This window comes from Trachypithecus francoisi, unplaced genomic scaffold, assembly GCF_009764315.1.
Source record: "Trachypithecus francoisi isolate TF-2019V2 unplaced genomic scaffold, Tfra_2.0 Lachesis_group19, whole genome shotgun sequence".
In the NCBI taxonomy this organism is placed as follows: domain Eukaryota; kingdom Metazoa; phylum Chordata; class Mammalia; order Primates; family Cercopithecidae; genus Trachypithecus; species Trachypithecus francoisi.
Window position 1 is genome coordinate 9,149,254 of NW_022681464.1, and position 22,260 is coordinate 9,171,513.

The window sequence follows — 22,260 nt, forward strand, 5'->3', positions numbered from 1 at the left end:
GTAAAATGTTCATGTATAATTACAGCACAATTTCTTGGGGTCATGGACTGCTTAAGTTCCATACACAGATCCTCTAGGGTTCATGAACCCCAAGTTAAGGGCTTTGCAGAAAATTATATTCTCTGTGCTGGAGGAACCCTCTGAGACCACCTAACCCAACCCCTCACTTTATCAACAAGGAGATCAAGGCCCAAAGAGGACAGATAACTTGTTCAGGGCCACATAGCCAGTGGGTTGTGGGGATGTAGAAGTCCGAAAGGGGAGGGAAGGCACATCCAGCTTCCAGTCCCCATGGTGTCTTTTCCACAGGGATATTTCCTGGCTGGCATCTGAGCTATGTTGATGTGAAGGACAACTCCCGCGACGAGACATTCCGCTTCCAGTGCGACTGCTGGCTCTCCAAGAGTGAGGGTGACGGGCAGACGGTCCGCGACTTTGCCTGTGCCAACAACAAGATCCATGATGAGCTGAAAGAGACCAGTATGTGGGGGAGAGCATTGGCTCAGGAGGGAGGCAGGGAATGGTGCTGGAATAAGAAGACACTGTTCCAGCTGGAGGGGGGTCAGATGCCCGATGCAGGGAATAATATGGAGAGATGCATGAGGAAACATCCTAACTGCTATTTGGTGAAACTGGAACTGCTAAGAAACATTGATGCCAGCTCATGGCTCAGAATCACAGGGACTAATTAGGTGGCAGGAAAACCCACTGGGGACAAGCTGACCCTGACCTGAAGGCTGAGCTGGGTGGTTTAGTGTGGAATCCTCTCTGGTTTATTTTTATAACATGGACATCATCCAACTGATGCCTGTGGCAACAGCTGCCTAATCAACACTTCCTAGAAACAGAATGCAGGGGAAGCCAGTATCTCCAGCAGCGGCTTTCCTTTTGTCCCTTCCTCAGGGGATATTTATAAGGGGAAGAGTAATTGATCCTGAGGGGATGGCCATCAAAGCCTAGGGAGATGTGCCTCTCACAGATGCCAGGGTCTGGGCCCAACAGATTGGAAGAGGCTTGTCAAAGGCAGAGCCTGATATGAGAAATGGATTTTTCCAATCTTAGTTATTAAGGCAGCACTAGCTTCAGTAAGAGGCAAACCCCTAAATCTCAGTGCCTTCACACAACAAAACATTTTTCACTCCTTTTATACCTAGTCCAGTATGTGTGTTTGGTGGAAGGTCTTCCATGGAGTGATTTAGGGACCCAAGCTCTTTCTCTCTGTATCTCAGTCATTTCTAATGTGTGGCTTCCATATTTCTTGCAAATGGGAAAAGAGCAAGGAGAAGGCACACTCCCCTAATAGAACTCACATCCTGTTAGTGCAAACTAGTCATGTGGTACCACCAGATGCAAGGGCACTTGGGAAATGTAGTTCCTGGCTGGGCAGCCCCTTCCAGGGGACCACTGTAGGCTATGGAAAGGAGGCCACCGACCCACACTCATCTCTACCATGCCATCCAAACTGCTCAATGATGAGATTAGCTGCCTTGAGAGGTAGTGAGCACTATGTCCCTAGGAGTATTCAAACAAGGGCCAAGCACCCATTTATCCAGAATTCCTGTATGAGAATTCCTGCCCTAATTCAGAAGGTAGACTCCCAACTTGTGTAATTACACTCCTGAGAAGTTGCTGGGTGCCCAGTTTTATTTTAGATGCTATGAATGATGCATATGGCTTTGTGGCCTCTAGTTTATTTATATTGTCCTTTGCACATGCATTAGTCTCTCAATACATCCAAAGCTCCCACAGGTTAGGGATAGCATCACTCATGTATGTAGCCCTCTGCAGCTCTGCAGGCCTTGGGGATCAGTAGGTGCTCAATTGGTGCTCAGCGAATGGAAGAAAATACAGTCCTTGTCCTTAGAGCCTCACAATCTAATTCGAGGGAAACCTTATGCACCTTACACAAGTGCCATGATGAGCAATAGAGATTCCTCAGGCTATTGGTGTCCAGGAAAGTAGAGAGTTGTAAGGCTTGGAGCATAATCACTGAGTCTCCTTCACAAATTCTCTGCCAAACCTCTGCTAAAATCTGTGAGATTTGGGTTGACAGGGAGATTGTAGAGGGTAAGTGACCCTTCTGTCAGTTCCAGAAGGATGTGTGCATGCTGGAGACCAAAGGGCAAGGACGCGTAGCCAGGAGAGGGCCTGAATCAATCCCTCTTTACTGGGAGGTTGCATAGAGCAAAGTGATGCCATCTGGGCTGCCCATGAGGGGACAGGCAGCCACACCTGTGTCCTCAGATGGAGGTTCACCCTGGAGGCAGTCGTGGATGCAGCTTGAGGCAAGCATGCCAACCCTCAGCTACCTTCATTTAACCATGTGACAAACTCTTACTGAGTACCCACAAGGGCCAGGCCCTAATCTGACTTCTGGGGACACACTAATCAATGAAACAGAGACTCTGCTCTCATGGCACTTACATGCTGACATCACTGACCCCAAGGCATCTCTGGACACTCAGTGTGTGAGGACAAATACTCTCTTGTACTTGAACAGAGCTTTATGGGGGTGAAAGCATTCCATATCCATGTTCTCAATAGATCTTTGCAATCCTACTCCCACCCCGTGAAATAGACGGGGTGCAAATTCACACCTCTGTATCATGGATAAGGCAAACAAAAACCCAGAAAAGTTAAGTGATACATCGAAGGCCCACTGCACCGCCCCAGGATGTCTTGTCCTTATTAGGCCTGGCTGGTACTCCAGATTAATTGATTGCTCCATCTCATTTAGCCTCCTGTTCTCTACCTTTATCCCCAACTCTTGTTGGCAATTCTAGAAGCTGCTCCTTGCCCTCTCCGAGCATCTGCCTCTGCAGATGGTTCCAATGTGCAGCCAAAGCTGAAAACCATTGGCAATCTTTAAATAATACTAACATCTGGGTCCCACTTCCAGAGATTCTATTGTAATTGATCCAGGGTCAGAAAAAAGGCCAGGACAGTAAGATCATATGCACATGTGTTTACATGCATGCTTGTATACACATGCATGCGTGCACACACACACACACACACACCTGGAAGGACAAAAACATCTCTCTCTGGGACATCCTCTGGCAGGGCCAATGTCTTCCTCTCTGCAGCCCCTCCCACTCCCTATGCTCCCACTCGAAGCCTTTTAAGGTTGCCCAGTCAGCCTTACCTGCAACATTTCCAGCCAAAATACAGTCCAGCTTGCAGGTCAGCTCCCCAGGGATGGAACGTTCACTGCTTGCTTCACCAGACAGTTCAGCTAGAAAATCCATCTTCATATTTATGTTATTGAAGCATCCATCCTTTGGTAGTCCCAGTGGAGTCAAACAGAAAGTTTCAGGAGTGGTCAGTACTCTTGGTTGTATGTACCTGAAACCCAATCCTAAGCTGGCTCCAGCAAAAGGGAATATATTGGCTCCCAGAACTTGGAAGTCTTGGGTGGCTCTAGCCAAGACTTGGCTGTCTCCAGAGGCTCCAATGATCTCAGTATGTCTCTTTCTTCTCCTCTCAGCTCTGTTTCCTCCCATGTGTCAACTTTGTTTTAGTACTTTGTGGAAGTTGGCTGCTCGCAGCTCCAATCCCATACCATTCCAGCTTAATAGCTTCCATGGAAGGGAAGAGAGCATCTCCCTGGGGAGGATTCTGATTGGCCAGGTCCAGGACTCTCAGCCCCATCCAACCCATATGGTAGGAGCTCCCCAACATAAACAGTGGTCCTGAAACACGAGACAGTGAAATCCAAATGCCCACTGGAAGCCCAACTATGCTCCTAGCATTCCTCCATGGCCATTACATGCCCCTGTAGTTCTTGTCTCAAGACTAAACATCTGTTTATTCTGCAGCTCCTTGAACAATGTGACATTGAATCTTCCCTGCATCCTGCCCCTTCCCCTTTCAGTGTAACCTGTATCGCTCATTCGTTGCCCTCTGCAGATGCCGTGCCCAGGATGAAGGCAAGATTTCAAGGGGGATCTGCTCGCTCCTCTCCTGTCTTGCCTTTCAAACTATGACCCATGCCCCCTAAGCTCACAGTAGCTTTGCTGGTGGCCCCTTTATGCTAGTGACTTCCGTGTGCTTCTTCCTTTGCATGACTGCCAAGAGCCTTCCTCCAGTGGGCTTGTCCTTGGGTGTGCTGGCCCCACGGGAGATCTCTGTTAGATGGGGTTCATCACTTCTACCTGCCCTGAATGTTCAAGCTCCTGATCCTCTTTCATCTGCTCCTTCCCAGCAACCTGTGAAAACAGTTGAGAATCATGCCTTCTACATTTTTGTCAAGCCGCTTCATCTGGGAAAGAAAGCAAGGTGAAAATATGCTGATTGAAACTTCCTTTCAAAAGACCACCAATGCAACTAGCAACATTTGTTTCTAATCTACCTAAATGTCCTTGCTTACAAACCTTCTCTACCTTATCCTTAGGACCATTAGGAAAGAATTCATTTCAATCCCTGTAGGACAGCCCACCCGCACCATCTCTCACACTTCCTACTTGAGTCCATCGCGGTGATATGCAGGTTCCCAGTGCTCCCTGCCTCCCTCGCTGATGCTGACAAACCATTTCCCTAACCACACCCAGGATCTCCCTTTGAATTCACCAGTACCCATTTGCAGAACAAACCATTGCCTCCCATGGGGAAGCAGAAGGCAGTGGTTTGAACCACTGAACAATGTGGTTCCCTTGCTGGGATGGCTTTGGGTTCCTGGGCTGGAATCTGTCCTGGGCTGCAGAACCCTTCCCTACTGCAGAAAGGATGCACTCTCTGTGGATCTCTTCCTCCATCAGAGGCTGCCTGTCTCTTTGCCTAGATTCACTCTACTTGTTTCAGGTAGCAGAGATTTCTCCTTGAGAAAAGTTGCAAAAGGGTGGCTGTGGGGCTGGGATTGGTGCCGGGATTGAGCCACAGGCATGGCCATCTCTCCTCTTCTTTATTTGTATCATGTCTCTGAGATAAAGGCACAGAAACAGAGCTACCTCTTTGGATCCAGAATCCCAGACCGTCAGTCATTCAGGTACTGCAGCAAGGGGTCTATGTCTGGAGACACTAGAGCCAGATACTTACTGTGTCCTCCAGGGTGCCAGTTCCATCCCCCCTGGGGAGTGAGCCTGGATCACATGCCACACACCCTCAGTATCTTGGCTTAGGGGGATCAGGTTGCAATTTTAATTAGGGTGGTTGGATAGACATCTCTGAGACATGACTTTTGAGTAAGGACGAGAAGGTGAGCCAGTGAGCCAAGCCGCTATGGGTGGGGAAGGGAGAAGGAAAGAGGGAAGGACTCCAGGCAGGACAGCATTGCAGAGCTCTAGGAGAGAGCATACCTAAGTGCTCTGGGTGCAGCTAGGAGGCAGAGTGACTGGAGTGAGAAAGAGAGAAAGTACCAGGACATGAAGTGGGAGAGGAAATGGGGAGCCAGGTTTTCCTCTTACCCCACAGTACTTTGGCTCTTTTTTGCAGGGTTATCTGTCACATTCTGTTACATGGTACAGTCAGTGTTTGTGTCTGGGGCTACAGATTGAGTTCTAGTGTCACCCAGGGTCTAGTCCAGCCCTGGCACTTAGCACCTACTTAACCAATGTTGGAGGAGTACACGCCTGTGCAGACACGACTGAGGGAACAGCAGGGTGAGATGGAATGACACCGAGACAAGCTATGAGCGAGACTGCTTGCTGGAGCAAGTGCAAGGGTCTTCGGGGTGCTTTGACTGCCTGGGTCTTTCCCCTTTGCTTTTGCACTGGGCCCCCCTTCTTCTCCCTTCTCAGCACCGATCTCCATTTTGCATCTCAGCCCTGTAGCTGAGTGTTCACCCCCACCTCCTGCTGCATTCCCAGTGGCTCCCATATTTGCCTGCAAAGAGGTTGCTACTATAAATAAATGAGAGCATTCACTGTAACCCCAGAATCTGGGCAGGTTCTACCTACAATGTCTCAATCGTGGTGATTTTAACCTGCCTCCCCCAAGCCCAGGCTGTAGCCTAAGTCCAAATGAAGGACCAGAGGCTGTGGCCCTATTGCTCCCACCCTGATGATGGGCACTGCCTCCCCTTGCTGACCCTCCCCCACCTCCTCCATTACAGCCTACGAGATCGTCATAGAAACGGGCAACGGAGGCGAAACCAGGGAGAACGTCTGGCTCATCCTGGAGGGCAGGAAGAACCGATCCAAAGAGTTTCTCGTGGAAAATTCTTCTAGGCAGCGTGCCTTTAGGAAGTAGGAGGGGGAGGCCCATGGGAAGTGGTGGGGGGTGGGTAGGTAAGGGAGGACCCCAGGAATCTCCCCCTTGGGTGGGAGCCATAGGTACACAAATGGGCCTAACCAGCAAGTACTTACTGAGCACCTACCATGTGCTGATCCTGTGCAAACACCCCAGGGCTAAATAGGCAATGGTGAAAGGGAAAGCATGGGACTGCATTTAATGGGAGCCTACCCTGTGGCTGGACAGTGCTACTCACTGCAAACGTTGCCTCACGTCTACAGAGACAAGGACCACACCTCCTTCCATCAGAGCCACTTGTGAACTGCTCAGATGCCCACTTCATCTCCTCCCTCCTTCCAGGACTGCTGAGACAGCCTCTACCTCCCCCTTAACTCTGCTACATCTTTCTCTTAGTCCATTAGACTGGTAGCTTAGAAACAACAGAAATGTATTTCTCACAGTTCTAGAGGCCAGGAGTCCAGGAGCAAGGCACCAGCAAATCTGGTGTCTGGTGAGGGCCCGCCTCCTGGTTCATAGCCAGCCATCTTCTCACTGTGTCCTCACATGGCAGAAGCAGGAGGGAGCTCTCTGGGGCCCCTTTTATAAGGGCATGAATCTCATTCATGAGGGCTCAGCTCTTATGACCCCATCACCTCTCAAAGGCCCCACCTCCAAATACCATCATACTGGAGAATAGGTTTCAACATATAAATTTGGGGGAGCTGGGGCACAGACATTCCATTTATAACAACCTTGTCTTCAAATCTCCATATCAGGATGAAGTCTGGACTCCTTAGACTGGCACTTACAGACCCCCACAGACTGCCTGCACTCCTACCTTCTCCATTAGCTTTTCCCTCCCTGAACCCAAACTCCATCCAAGCTAGCATTCCCCCAGAAATATCTCTACCTCCATACCCCACTATTCCCACCCACGACTTTGCTAAGACATGTCTGTTTCAGGGGACTCTTCCCTTTCCCTCCTCCCTCTGCTCTCCAAGTCTCACCACCCTCACCATCTCCAGCCTGCATAACGATGTCACCATTCTTTGGTGCTGGGGCCAGGCAGCTAGTGGGGCTTTTTCATTGTGATTGTCTTGGTCCCAAACTGAACTGAACCCCTCAAAGCCCCCAGGACTGCCATGAGGTCCTGCTTGCCATCCCATCCCTGTTCCTGGCCCAGTGCTTGGAATGCAGCAGGCCCCCAACAAATGCTTACCTGCTTCAGTGGGCAAAGACCACACCTTTGTTTCCTGCAGGGGGACCACAGACACATTTGAGTTTGACAGCGTCTACTTGGGGGACATTGCCTCCCTCTGCGTGGGCCACCTCGCCAGGGAAGACCGGTTCATCCCCAAGAGGGAGCTTGTCTGGCATGTCAAGACCATCACCATCACCGAGATGGAGTATGGCAATGTGTATGTACTGAGCCTTTCCCCAAGGAAGTGCCACTCCTTCAGCATGGGGCAGGGACTGAGCTGGAACGTGGGCAAGAGAGCAGGGTGTGAGGAGTTATCTTCTTCAAGGTCAAGATTACCCCATTCAGGAGGCCTAGAAGGCAGGAAGGGAAGAGACACCTGTATGGTTCTGAAGCTATCTGGATTATGCATCTACTGTCAGAGGCAGGGGAGTAGGCCAGATGACCTTGGGTGCATCTAGTCTTTGAATCCAGGGACGCTTCCTTGGAAGAATACTGAGAAAGTCAAACAGTGCCAGAGAGCAGAGACTTCCCTTGCCTTCCCCTTCTCTCAATCTAAAATAACAAAGAAACACAGCTTTGAAGTCTGCTGTTTACATGGTCATAGTGAAAACCCACCATCCATGTGGGCAGAGTAGGGATCAGAGACAAGGTAGGGTAATCCAGTGGTCCATCTGCCTCACAGTACCCCAGATAAGGGGCTTTGCATTCTCCCATCAGAGCCTTCTGGAGACTCAGGCATTTCTGGAAGATTAAGGGTCTTAGTTACCTGGGCAACATAGTCACAGTTATCAATTTGTCTAATTAAAACCCCTTGGTAGCCAAACTGGAAGCCAGAAAGAACCCTGAGGCTTTGGAAGGCAGGAAAGGTGCTGAGAAGGAGGCAGGGTAGGGTGGAAAGGGGAATCCAAGGTCAAGGCTTGCCAAAGGGTAAGTGAAAGCTGAGTACACAGCTCACAGCGCCAGAACCACCATGGACCCTCCCACATCTGCACCTCTCACTGGGGCTGGCCCTGCTCATACCACACCCTAGAGCCTTCCCTGCACAAGGAAAGGTAACCTCTGTCTGCACAGAAGCAGTAGCCAGGCTGGACCCAGGCAGAGCCCTCAGCTATGGGCTCTGGCCCTCAGGAGCCCAAGCTTCTCAAAGCCACATTCGTCCAACCTGCAGCTCCCTGGATTTGGCTCCCCCAAACCAAGCAAGTCCTTGGGAATTTGGCAGAAGAGGTTCTGACCTCTGCTCTGACTGCCATAACAAAATATCAGACAGTGGGTGGCTTAAACAACAGAAAGCTATTTCTCACAGCTTTGGAGGCTGGAAGTCTGAGATCAGGGTTCTAGCATAGTGAGGTTCTCAGAGGACTGTCTTTCTGGCCTGCATATGGCCATCTTTGTGTCCTCACGTCGTGGAGAGAGAGATCTGGTTTCTCTTCCTCTTCATGTAAGGGCACTAATTCCATCATGAGAACCCCACCCTCATGACCTTATCTAAACCTAATTATCTCTCAAAGTCCCCCATCTGCAAATACCATTGCATTGGGGGTTCCAGCTTCAACATATAAATTTGGGGAGATACAACTCTGTTCAGAGCAACTTCCCTCTTGAGCTATGGCATTATTTACTGCTCTTTTAGAGAAAGCTCAGCTCAAGTACAATCAAACCTGTAGGAGTTGCTCTATGTGCCTGCTAGGACCAGTACTGATGAGAATTTGACAGCTGGGAGACTGTCCCAGAAAAGTGAATGACTCACTGAGCAAGTCAGGGCCAGGCCTAAGCCCTTTCCACGGCTCAGTACTACCTCCCATTCACAGGGATTGTGTCTGCTGATACTGCTCCTCTGCAAACCTCCCAAAATAAACAAAACAAAATAAAATAGTCACCCTCACATTACCCTTAATCCCACAATGTTGGCCAAGAGAGAGAGTTCTCAGCACCACCTGGCACCTTCCTGTCTTAGGAGGAAAGGAAGGCAAAGGCCCAACTGTAAGCTTCCCGTCCCACGGTCCTGGGCTCGAGTTGTAGAATTTTCCATCCTGTGGAAGAAGAAACCTCTCCTAATTGAAGCATCTTTCCCTCCTGCCTCAGGAATGCAGCCTGTCGTTGGCTGTCACCAGAGCTGGAGGGGGAGGAAGAGATATCTGTGGGGAAGGGGCTCTTCCTGAAGTGAAGGGGTTGCAGGGGTTCCAGGCCCCTGGATACTAGCACTGTCTCCTGGTCAACTGTGTGGCCTCCAGCAGTTACCCTTCTCCTCCTTGTGCTTCACGCTGCCCTTTGGGAGGAGAGCTGGATGCTCTATAGGGTCTAGGGTAGAGGAACGATGGCAGGGGTGTCAGCCTAGGAGCTCTCTGAAGTCATGCCCTAGCTCACCCCTGCCTGCCTGCAGTTCTCAAGCCTGTGGTCTCTGCTGGATGAAAACCTGTTTCCTGCAGAAATATCACTTTCGTCCAGAAGGGGGACTTTGCAGGCATGTTTAATCGTGGTGACAATTCACATGGTCTCATTCTAGAAGGCACCTACATTCTGTATTATAAAACCACTTGCTTAACACTGTGTGTAACATCCACAACTCCTTTCCTGCCACCACGTTAGCCATATTTGGAGTTCCATGAATTACAAATGAATTTAATCTCAATCTCTCATATACGCAGTAACTCCAAATGTCCATCTCCCAGCTCTTTCCATTCTGACCCCTCTTTTGCAGTGTGCTGTTGACCTTCCTGACCAGTTCTCATTCATCACTAATAGCCTCAGGATTTGGGTGAAAGGTCATACAAAAAGACCTTTATTTTTTAACTGAAAACACCTTTATTGTTTATCCCAGTAGCATATCTAATATACAACCATAAAAATTCAAATAATACAGAAACGTATGTAAAAGAAAGTAAAAATTCCCTACAGCCCTGCCCATCAGAGGTGGCCACCGTGATGAGCATTTTGGTGACCCCATTCTCTGTGGCATTTTTCTGATACACAGTGTTCACAGATGTGCACTTATACATAGTTTTGAATATGCATGAGTTCTTTCTGCTCATTTTTCTCTACTTTTGCCTTTACTCTGGCTGGACACCTTCCCCCGTTTCTAGCGGGAGCAGCCCGCTGCGTGTCCTTCCAAAGCCAGAGCTTTGTGTAAGTCTGTAGGGCCCACATTTTGGTGATCCTATAATTATGTCTATCAGAAAACATTTCCTTATATCTACACCAGGGAATATTTTTCAGCCATCAAAAATAATGAATTAAATACATACCAGATGACTTGGAGCAATTCCCAGGAAGTATTATTGAGTGAGAAAACCGAGATACAGGAAAACATGTCTTATGTGATGCCGTTTTGTAAAGGGAACACTGACATCCCCATATGTCTATGTACACGTGGGTCTGTGCAGGGTTGAGTGAAACGGAGGGAAATTTGGCAGGCTACACCCTCAACTGTTACATGGGTTATCTGAGGAGAAGGGATGCTGAAGTGAGAGGAAGAAGAAAGAGAGAGAGCCAAGCAAAGAGGGAGCAAAAAAAAAGTACATTTAGAAAAATATGTATAGGATCAGATGATTTTTGTATTTATATAGAATTATGCATATTAGTGGGCATATGCAAAAAGAAATGCATTTTAAGAGAATTTTAAAACAATGCACGTATACCCTCCTCTAAGAAATTGTAGTATGTAACAACAATCCAAATTTATCAAGTGATAAATTGGGGGAAGACAATCTCAAAACAGAATAAGGATTTCCTGCAAATGTCTTTAAATGGCTTATTCTTCAGGGCCAGGCAGGCTTTGATTCTGGGTCACCTTAAGCAGTGACTTTTCTTCTCCAAGTCTCAGTTCCTCCTCCTATGAAATGGGAGGATGATGCCCAGTGTTGTTGTGGGAGCTAATGAGATTCAAGAATGCAAAGTCCTGGAGTTGTGTAAGCAGGCAAAAAACCAAAGGTGTTTGTTTTTTTTTTTTTTCTGTTAAGAATGTTCATCTAAAATAGGGTTTGATTTTGCACCACTGGGCACACCTTTTCAGTGTTGCATTCCTGAAGTTGTTAGCCAGCACCAAGACTGCTTGTTTTCAAAGGTGTTAGCATATTAGCAATTTGGAGTGGGAAGAAACCATAGCAATTGTTCAGTACAAACCTCCAGCTTTGCCAATGGGAAAATCAAGATCTGGGTAGGAGATGTGACTTGTCCAAGGTCACGCAGGTGGTAGGTGGCAGGGCTGGGGCAAACCATGCCCTCTCATATCATGTGCAGCATTTTCCCACCATGCTGTCTGACGTTTTCCTTTATAATTCCTGAACCCACTGTCATTACCCAGAGTTTAAAATTGGGGATGTTCAAGAGAAGGTTTGGGAGGACTTCTTGGTCCAAGACAATTCTCTTGGCTCCAGACTTGCTTCTGCTTGTGATGGCTTCTTTGGTAGAGGACTTTCTCTTTCCCCTTGTACTCTGCAGTCTGTGAACACATAGACACACACACACACACACACACACACACACATGCATACATACACAAACTCTTAGTTCAACTCAGTTAAGTTTAAGGAATTTGGGAGCACAAATTTAATAGTCATATTTCCACTTGGTTTTGCCTAAAATTGTCACTCTGGATTCAGCAACTTCCTCTAAAGGTGACACCACCAGGTACAAACATTAACCAGTCCCTTTGAGGAGTAAGAGTATCTGCAGATGGGAGTGAGCTTGGAAAAGAGCAGGTGACAGGTGAGAAAGGAAAGCACAGCTGTGTGCAGTGACTCACACCTGTAATCCTAGTACTTTGGGAGGCCAGCGCAGGAGGATTGCTTGAGGCCAGAAGTTTAAGATTAGCCTGGAAAACATGGTGAGACCCTATCTCTACAAAAATATATATTTTTTAATTAGCTGGGCATGATAGTGCATGCTCATATTCCCAGCTACTCAGGAGGCTGAGGCAGGAGGATGACTCGAGCCCAGGAGTTCAAGGTTATAGTGAGCTATGATCACACCACTGCAGTTCAACCTGGGTAGCAAACTGATACCCTGTCTCTAAAGAAAATAAAAATTAAAAATACATAAAAATGAATAAAGGAAAACACAAGGGAGAGAAGAGTCAGATCATGAGGAGTTTTGCAGACCATTGTAAAGTCTTTGGCTTTTACTTGACATGGGAAGCCACTGGAGGGTTCTGAACAGGGGAATGTCATACTTGGGCTTACATCTCAACAGGATCACATGGCTGCTGCATACAGAATTGACCACAGGTAGCAAAAAGCTAAAGGACCAGTTAGGAGGCTCTTGATAATTTCCAAATAGGAGATGATGGTGACTTAGACACAAGTAGCAGCAGGGCAGATAGATACCGGATAGTTTTCAAGTGGGCTGGTTCTGGATATATCTTAAAAATAGGGTCGGCTGGGCGCAGTGGCTCACGCCTGTAATCCCAGCATTTTGGGAGCCTGAAGCGGGTGAATCGTGAGGTCAGGAGTTCCAGACCAGCCTGGCCAAGATGGTGAAAAAAAAAAATTAGAGTCAACAGGATTTGCTTATGGATTGTACATGGAGTGTGAGGGGCAAAAAAGAAGTAGAAGAATCTGGCTCACGCCTGTAATCCCAACACTTTGGGAGGCTGAGGTGGGCGGATCACGAGGTCAGGAGATTGAGACCATCCTGGCTAACACAGTGAAACCCCGTCTCTACTAAAAATACAAAAAAAAAAAAAAATAGCCGGGCATAGTGGCGGGCACCTGTAGTCCCAGCTACTTGAGAGGCTGAGGCAGGAGAATGGCGTGAACCCGGGAAGCGGAGCTTGCACCACTGCACTCCAGCCTGGGAGAGAGAAGGAGACTCCGTCTCAAAAAAAAAAAAAAAAAAAAAGAAAAAAAAGAAAAGAAAAAAGAAGTAGAAGAATCAAGAAGCAACTGGAAGAATAGAGATGCCCGTCCATGGCGAATTTTAAATTAAACAAGAATCCATACTCACAGTTTAACCCAACATTTCCAGTTCCAATATCCCATCACCTTGGGAGGGGACCATTTATGGATGAGCAAGGGGATCTGGGGAGGGAGCAGCCTTGGCTGGGGTCTGCTTAGCCCCTCCCCCTCCTCTCTCCCACGTCTCTACCAGGTACTTCTTTAACTGCGACTGCCTCATCCCCCTCAAGAGGAAAAGGAAGTACTTCAAGGTATTCGAAGTTACCAAGACGACAGAGAGCTTTGTCAGCAAGGTCCAGAGCCTGGTGCCCGTCAAGTACGAAGTCATCGTGACGACAGGCTATGAGCCAGGGGCAGGCACCGACGCCAATGTCTTCGTGACCATCTTTGGGGCCAACGGAGACACAGGCAAGCGGGAGCTGAAGCAGAAAATGCGCAACCTCTTCGAGCGAGGCAGCACAGACCGCTTCTTCCTGGAGACGCTGGAGCTGGGCGAGCTGCGCAAGGTGCGCCTGGAGCAGGACAGCAGCGGCTACTGCTCAGGCTGGCTGGTGGAGAAGGTGGAGGTCACCAACACCAGCACTGGCGTGGCCACCATCTTCAACTGCGGCAGGTGGCTGGACAAGAAGCAGGGGGATGGGCTCACCTGGAGAGACCTCTTCCCTTCTGTCTGAGGGGCTACAGCCCCCACCCTCTCACTGAGATGCCCCGATCTCACATTTCTGCCCTCCATCTTGATGGTCAGCAGCCCTCCAAAGCCTCTGGAGTTGGCACTGGGGGCCAGCAGGCCGCTGAGAACTGCATGGGGTCCTGCTCCCTACCCTACCCCCAGTTTATTGAACCTACAGTGATCATAATTAGCTTGTGTCATAATCTGTGGCAGCCCCAAAATAACTTTTTGTATTTCCTTTTTCTGTAATAACAGTAGTGATCAGGCTGGGACTTGCTGTCGAGTGTGGATGAGAAATTGAGTCTTCACCCAGGGGATAGAAGTGGAGAAGGAGAGGGCATCGAGATGGTGTATTTTAAGCAAAAACTAATTAACACTTTTCCCCAAAAAAGCTGGGCTAATTAAATTATTACCAACCATATCCTATAAAGAATTCATCTTAGCATCTACTTGCTAAGAAGTGTATGATTTTCCCCAGTTTCAATAAATCCAGTGGCAAATGGAGAAAAACATCAGGAGGAAGTGTTTTGCTGGGGGATTTATGAGCCTGTGAAAAGTAGATAATTCTTTCCATCACTTTACAGAGAACGCATTGGCAAGTTCCTGCTGGTTATCCCAGCCTGTGCTAACACAGTCAGGACTGGACACAAAGGTGATAGGGATGGCACCTGCAACAGCCTGGTCACTGGCACTCTAAGGCCGGGAGAGAAAGCGGGATCATTCAGGTTATTTGGTGATTATAATCTGTGGCTCTCTGTGGGCAGGGTTTGGACTGAGAGCTGAGAGGGGCTTGGGAACAAAGTGAAGACCTGGTCTCTACCCTCAAGGGGAATGTGACCTTGCTGGAGAGGCAGCAGGAGAACTGTACATCTGAGTACACACACAGATTCGCACATGCACACACACTCTCCCTGATCGGCAGTCACGAAGTCACAGCAAGACTTCGCAGAGATCAGCACCTAACTTCTGATTTTCCTGCAGAGAAAAGGACAGCAACAAGGTGGGTCAGGCTGGAAAATATCCCTATAGGAGGGCACCCCAGGACCAGTGTTTCTGCCGCTTTGCTGTCCCTGCACCCTCTGTCCCAGAAAGGTCTAAACTCGCAGTGAGGCTTCAGGACCCTGAGGCAAGTTCAGGCCCGTCTCAGAGATCTCTTGGAGAGAGGTTAAATGCACTGACTCTGGGGCAACCAGCCTGGATTTAAATTCCCATTCTGCCTCTTCGCAACTGTGAGAACTTGGGCACATTATTTTCTCTCTTTGGGCCTCAGTTTCCCTATCTGTAAGACAGGGGGAATGATAATAATGCCCACCTTGTAAATTATGATGAGGACTAAATGAGTTCATGTGTATGTAGTTTTAATTCAGTGCCTACACCAGATAGTGAGTATATCCACCATGCTGAACACGCAGGACTGGGGTGTATGGGTAGGGGAAGAGGGCATCATTAAACAGCTTTGTTTCCATCTCTTTCTGTGGAACTGGTTCTCCCCCTGTCCCTAGATGAAAATTTAGACAAGCCTCACAGCTCCTGTGGACTCCAGTAGGTAATAAAAAGTCCAACAAACACTTTAAGTCATGAAATCCATCTCCATTCTATAATTTAAATGTCCAGCCCCAATATAAAGATAAAGACATCAAACTTAAAATTGAGCTTCCTGCCATCTCCTGGCTCAGTCCCATCACAGGTGGGCCCCACAGTGAGGGAGGGGTGTCAGTGTGTGTGCATGTGTGTGTGTGCAGTGAGTGTATTATGTAGTGTGCAAGTATGGTGTTTGTGTAGGTGTACACATTAGTGCATGGTGTGTGCCTGTATGTGAATCTCTATGCATGTGTGCATACATGAGCATGGGTGTGTGGGGGGTATATGTGTGCATGTGAATATGTGTGAGAGCATGTGTGTGCACGCACATGAGTGTGCAGGTGTGTGTGCGTGCATGTGAATATGTGTGTGTGTACACAAGTGTGGGTGCGGAGTGTTCATGCATGTGTATCTGGGTGTGTGAAGGCGTGTGTGTGAGAACACATGAGTGCAGTGTGTGTGCATGCATGTGAATCTGTGCATGTGTGTGTGTATACAAGTGTGTGGTTGTGCTGCACATGCATATGAATCTGTGTGCGTGTATGTGTATATGAGTGTGTGGTTGTGCTGCGCATGCATGTGAATCTGTGTGTACATGAATGTGGGTGTCGTGTGTGTGTGCATATGTGTGTGTGTGAGTCAGCCTCCCTTCTCTTCCCCTGCCTTGCCCTGTCCCTCCTCCTCCTGCCTGTTGGTGCGCCAGGGTTTTAGACTACTGCGGGCGGAGGAGGAGTGAAGGCAGCAGGCAGCTTCCTGTCCGAGGGCTGCTATTATGGCTGGTGTCTTTGTTTCCAGACCTGACAGGTGTTTAGACTTTCACCTGCGCTTGTGCGGGTTCACCCTCCACTCTGTCCTCTTATTTAGGATCTGAGACACTCCACAAGAGGCCCTCGGGCACCCTTCGCTCTGACACACTCCAGCCGTTCAGGCCACTCACCTCTCTGTGACCAGGGCCACCCCATCTCACCCCAGCCACGTCTCCAGAAGGGGCAGGCAGCTTGTCTGCCATATGCGGACACACCCCCTCTCACATAGCCCTGCTGGAGCCCCAGTCGCTTGCCTCAGATTCAAGGGCAGCCAGGAGGCAGGGCGCACACTCAGCCCCACAGCAGGCCTCTCAGGATGTCCTGCCCTTGAATCCACTGCTTCCTCTCAGCCTTCCCATTCTCTGACAGGACCTGGAGGGATGTGTGCGGCCCAGAGTCTAAACTGGTTCTCTGCCCTGTCCTTCTGGCAAGAGATATGATACATGGGGCTCTCACTGCAGAGTGTGGCATCTGTGGGTGACTCGGCCGCCACTGGTACAGGAGGAACCTGTTACCATCCTGCTGCTGGTGTGTCCTATTAATGTTGGCTTACCATCGACGGGGTAGTGTTGGCCTGGCTCAACAACGTACCCCAAGACCTTAGCCAGCTTTCTGGTCATCCTTTACCTGCCCTACCGGCTCAGCTTTCTTCAGAGGACTTGTTGAGATCTGAGGAAACAATTGCTTCGAGAGCTCCATTAAACTCATTAATACTTTTGGTCCATTCTGGGGCACTTTCTTACCCACAGGCCTCCCCACCCCCTGCCCCCTACCTGGTCCTCCAAGTCCCTGGACCTGGGCCATCTCCATCTGCAAGTCGCCCACAGCTCTGTGCCCAGCAGGGTGGCCCCCAGCAATGCCATACACACTGTCCTCTCTGCTGTCCTCTGCCAGGGCTGACCTTTGCCTGAAGTCTCCTTGCCACCCATCCAGTCCTCCACTCTACCAGGCACTGCGCTTCACATTCTTTTTTGTTATTATTTGTTTTGTTTTTTCGAGAAGTGTCTCACTCTGCCGCCCAGGCTGGAGTGCAGTGGCACGATCTCAGCTCACTACAACCTCCACTTTCTGGGTTCAAGTGATTCTCATGCCTCTGCCTCCCAAACAGCTAGGATTACAGGCACAGGCGACCATGCTCGGCTAATTTTTGTATTTTTAGTTGAGATGAGGTTTCACCATGTTGGCCAGGCTGTTCTCAAATTCCTGACCTCAGGTGATCCACCCACCTCGCAAAGTGCTGAGATTACAGACATAAGCCACCACTCCCCGCCCACATTCTTTATTTTTAATTGATGCACAATAATTATACACATCTATGGGGTACATATGGTATTTTGATACATGTATACAATCTGTAATGATTAAAGCGGGGTAATTGGCATATCCATCACCTCGAACATTTATCATTTCCTTGTGTTGGGAACATTTCAAATCTCCTCTTCCAGCTAATTCGAAATATACAATAAATTACTGTTAACTAGAGTCACCCTACTGTGCTATAAAACTCTAAACATATTCCTCCTATCTAACTGCATGTTTGTACCCGTGAACCAACCTCTCTGTATTCCTCCCAACCCCATTCCCAACTTCTGATAACTATCATTCTACTCTCTACCTCCATGAGAACAACCTTTTTATCTCCCACTTCTGAGTGAGATCATGACCTGCTGCTCTGCTGCTGAAGGGCAGTGGCAGCAGTCCAGGGCAGGTGGCCCTCAGGCTCTGGGGAGCACACACTTCAGCTCCCTTTGTCCCCAGGGGAGACTCCTTGGCATGCTGCATCACCCATTCCCCAAGATATAGGATACTACGTGGGCTAGAGTGCTGGGGACCTGGTCACACTCCTGGGTCCAGCCATTGTTGCAATGCTGCAGCCCTCTGGGTAGATGTGGGGGTTGTGGGTGAGTATCCAGGGATGTGGAGATGCAGGGGTTGTTGGACCCCGGGGGCAGGATGTAGCCTGGTGGTGGCTGGGTTCTTAAGATGGTGCTGTGCTGCAGCTGCTTTGGTCTCAGGGGGTGTGTGGACCTGGTATGAACACGATCTCTGGAGCAATGCAGTCACGTGGGCTCCAGGTAGTTCTTCATACTTGTCTCAGGGCCCATAAGGGCTGAAGCACTCTGCCATGATGAGGACTGCAGTGTAATGTGGACTACTGGGCATCTCTTGCTTACCTTTTCCCCTCCTGGCTCTGAGCCAATCCCTGCCCTCTCCTTCCATGCTTTAGAAGTTCCCTCTCACTTCCCTGTTGAATTCTAGTGTTCTCTCTTGGAAGCTCTATTTGATATGTGGTTATCTACTTGCCGTTTTGGTTGTTCTTGGTGGAGGGGGTGAGTTCTGGGCCCCTCTAGTCAGCCTTCTGGAAGCTTCTTCCCTGTGCATCACATTCTTTACGTCTCAACTTGAGGCCTCCAATCACTCCAGGAAACATTTCCATTACCTCTCCCCCAAGACAGAGCTAGAAGCCCACCCACATCTATGAGAGGTATGTTGGAATTGTGTGTCTCCTCATGTGTCTTCCTAACTGGATTATGAGTCCTTAAGGAGAAAAGCTAGGTCTCACTCATCTCTGTAACCGCAGCACTTAGCACAGGGCCCAGGGCATAGTGTGGGTACTAAGTGCATGTGTGGTGAATGGATGGATAGATAGATGATTGGATGGGTAGGTGGGTGGATGGGGGGATGGGTGGATAGATGAGTGTGTGGGTGGGTGGATGGATGGATGGGTGAAAGGGTAGATAGATGGGTGTGTGGATGAATGGATGAATGGATGGTTGGATGGGTGGATGGATGGATATATGAGTAGGTGGGTGGTTGGATGGATAGATGGATGGGTGGATGGGTAGATAGACTGGTGAATGGGTGGGTGGATGGGTGGATGGATAGATGAATGGGTGGGTGGGTGGATGGATGGATGGATGAGTGGGTAGATGGGTGAAAGGGTAGATAAATGGGTGTGTGGATGAATGGATGAATGGATGGTTGGATGGGGGGATGGATGGATACATGGGTAGGTGGGTGGTGGATGGGTGGATGGATAGATGAATGGGTGGGTGGGTGGATGGATGGATGGATGAGTGGGTAGATGGGTGAAAGGGTAGATAAATGGGTGTGTGGATGAATGGATGAATGGATGGTTGGATGGGTGGATGGATGGATACATGGGTAGGTGGGTGGTTGGATGGGTGGATGGATAGATGGATGGGTGGGTGGATGGTTGGATGGGTGGATGGATGGGTGGATGGATAGATGAAGGGGTGGGTGGGTGGATGGGTAGATAGATGGGTGGGTGGGTGGATGGATGGATGGGTAAATGGGTGAACGGGTGGATGGATGAGTGAATGGGTGGCTGGGGGGCTGGCTGGCTTATTGGCTGACTGGTTGGCTGGATGCATGAATGGATAAATGGATAGATGGGTGAGAGGGTGGATGAATGAGTGGATGGGTGGATGGATGGATAGAGAGCTGGTGGGTGGATGGATGTGTGTAGGTAAATGAGTCTATTTCATGGCTTAGAAAAATTTCTATGATGAGACTCATCCCAGCTCAAGGACTTGAGGAAGCCCAACCTAATCATCTGTGATCAGGATATTCTTCTTGATCCCTCAACTATTGCCCAAGAGCCCCTTAGCCAGTCTGAATCATTTCTCCAAAGACCTATTGCCTAACCTTCTGGCAGCCCAGCTCTCCCTTTAATGGAATTCCCAAGTTTGGGAACTTCAAATTTCAAACCCTTCTTGGGGCATGCACATTGTGTATTGAGCGACAGTGGCCCTGGGCTCACCCCTGGGGTGGATAGAAGAGAAGATTGTTCAGGGGATCCGTGGAACCCTTTGCCTCAGGGAGCTTCTATGTATTATTGGGGCTGAGGAAGGACAACACCAGGAGTCCTGGTCCAGCCTAGAGCCGTTCAGTAGAAGTTACTCCTGGTCATTCATTCACATGTCAGTGCTGGGGAAAAAGTGGCAAGCAAAAGAGATGAAAATCCTGGATTTCACGGAGCTTATATTCTAACTGGGGGAAACAGATGTAAGCAAACAAATAAATAAACTGTATGATATGTCATATGGAAACGCATAATGAAGGAAAATAAAGTAGGGAAGAGAAACATGGGGGATATTTGCAATTTTAAATAGGGTGGTAAAAACTTGACATTGAATAAATAAATCCCTAATGCAGATGAGATGATGCCATGTAGACATCTGAGGGGAAAGCACTCCAAGTAAATGGAACAGCAAAGATAAACCTGGAATGTTGTTGAAACTTCAGGGAGGCCACTGTAGCAGAAGCAGCATGAGGTCAAGCAAGCCAGTAGGAGATATGGCCAGAGCAGTGATGAGTCCTACGGGACCTTGAAGGTACTTGAAGGTCTCTGGCATGTACTCTGAAAGAGATGGGTAGCTATTGGATGAGCAGAGAATGACATCGTCTAACTTACATTTTAACTAGATCACTGGGGTTGCTATATTGAGGATCGATTATAGGGTAGAAGCAGGAAATCTGCTGGAAGGCTACTGCAATAGCCCTAGCATGAGATGAGAGTGGTCCAGTCCAGGTTGGTAGAAGTGAAAGTGCAGAGATCATCTATATCCATAGAGGCAAAGCCTGTGATTGAGGGCTTTGCTCAGGGAGTTAGGCATCTGTGGATTTTGATATATGCAGGAGTGCTGGAACCAATTCCCCAAGGATGTGGAGGACTGACTGTAGTTCTGTGCATCCCTCTGTGCATCCCTGGACATCCCTGGAGTAAAGCCAAAGGCCAAGAACTGTGATTCAGAGACCTGGGGCCTAAGGGAGCATCCTAGGGTAAGAGTTGAGTGTTCTGGAGTCTGGGTTCAAATCCCAGCTTCACTTCCTGGCAGTGTACTTTGGGCAAGTTACGGAACTACCCTCTGCCTCCCTTTCCCCTGAAAATTGGAGATGATACCAATGTCATGGAATTATAAGGATGAATGAGGCAGTTCATGTAACCAGCTTAACACAGTGTCTGGCACCCAGTAAGGGCTTAGGAAATGTTAACGGTCATTATCAGTTTCAGCTCTATTACTTATTAGGTTTGTAACTCTAGTGACTAGATGCACTCTCATGATTTTTCTTGTTCTGTCCCACTGTGACTCTAACAAAGACAAAAATCTGAAACCTGAGACTTTCTCCTCTCCAAGAGATCCTGCTGTCTTTTGGAACCAGCTCAGCACTCTAGAGGGAGAGGCTGCCAGGCTATTGCCAAGAAAACTTCAGCCTCAGAAGCAAGCTGATGAAACAGGGCTGCCCCAGGTCTAGATGATAAAGGTAAACACTGACTCCAGCATCCCGTTTCCTCTTCCCTGGTATTCCAGCCAGGGCCCTACTTCCCCTCCCCCCATACCTTGACCTTGTCTTTCCTGATGCCTCCAGCCCTCCCAAAGCTCTGGGCTTTTGACCCTGCAGCCTGCCCAAGGCAGAAGGCTCCCTAGGAGGCTCCCCAGTCCAGGGAGATGACTCTAGTAACTGGAGAGACTGAATTCATCCTTCTTCCTATCTCTTCTGGAAAAACCCTGTGTGTGCCTTAATGTTTCCAGCTCATCGTGCAAATACCCTTACTCACAACTGAGTATCTGCACTGAAAGCTCAGGCAAAGGAACATTGTAGCTCATCCTGGGCTGCTGGGTTTTGATCCAGCAGCTACCAGTATGAGGCTACCAGTATATGTGCAAGAGAGCTTGAGGGCACTCCTCCAGTTCTACGTCATTCATAGGTTGGACTCTGCCCCCAGAGAGCTGAGTGCTTTGACGCCACTGCTCTGGCCCCCTGTAGAATTGCCCCACCCTCTGTCCCCAAAGCCATATGCCTAGTCCATGTCAAAGGACACCAGGGAAAATGGCCTCGCAGGCCTCTTAGGAGAGGCCAGTGCCTCCCGTCCCCAGATGAAGACCCATACAGAAATGTCTTTATGGAAGTCCAGAT

General features: G+C 48.9%; 1 protein-coding gene across 3 annotated transcripts in view; it reads left to right on the top strand.

Annotated features, from left to right (window-relative positions):
• Positions 1-14,146, top strand: part of LOXHD1 (lipoxygenase homology domains 1) — a 140,519-nt gene extending 126,373 nt beyond the window's left edge. For all 3 annotated transcript variants that reach the window (XM_033177834.1, XM_033177836.1, XM_033177837.1), the window contains 4 exons: positions 310-480; positions 6,050-6,182; positions 7,428-7,586; positions 13,454-14,146. In XM_033177834.1, the coding sequence (XP_033033725.1) occupies positions 310-480; positions 6,050-6,182; positions 7,428-7,586; positions 13,454-13,934 (944 nt within the window). In that variant the 3' untranslated portion in view covers positions 13,935-14,146. The remainder of the gene's footprint in view (positions 1-309; positions 481-6,049; positions 6,183-7,427; positions 7,587-13,453) is intronic.
• Positions 14,147-22,260: the final 8,114 nt, after the last annotated feature.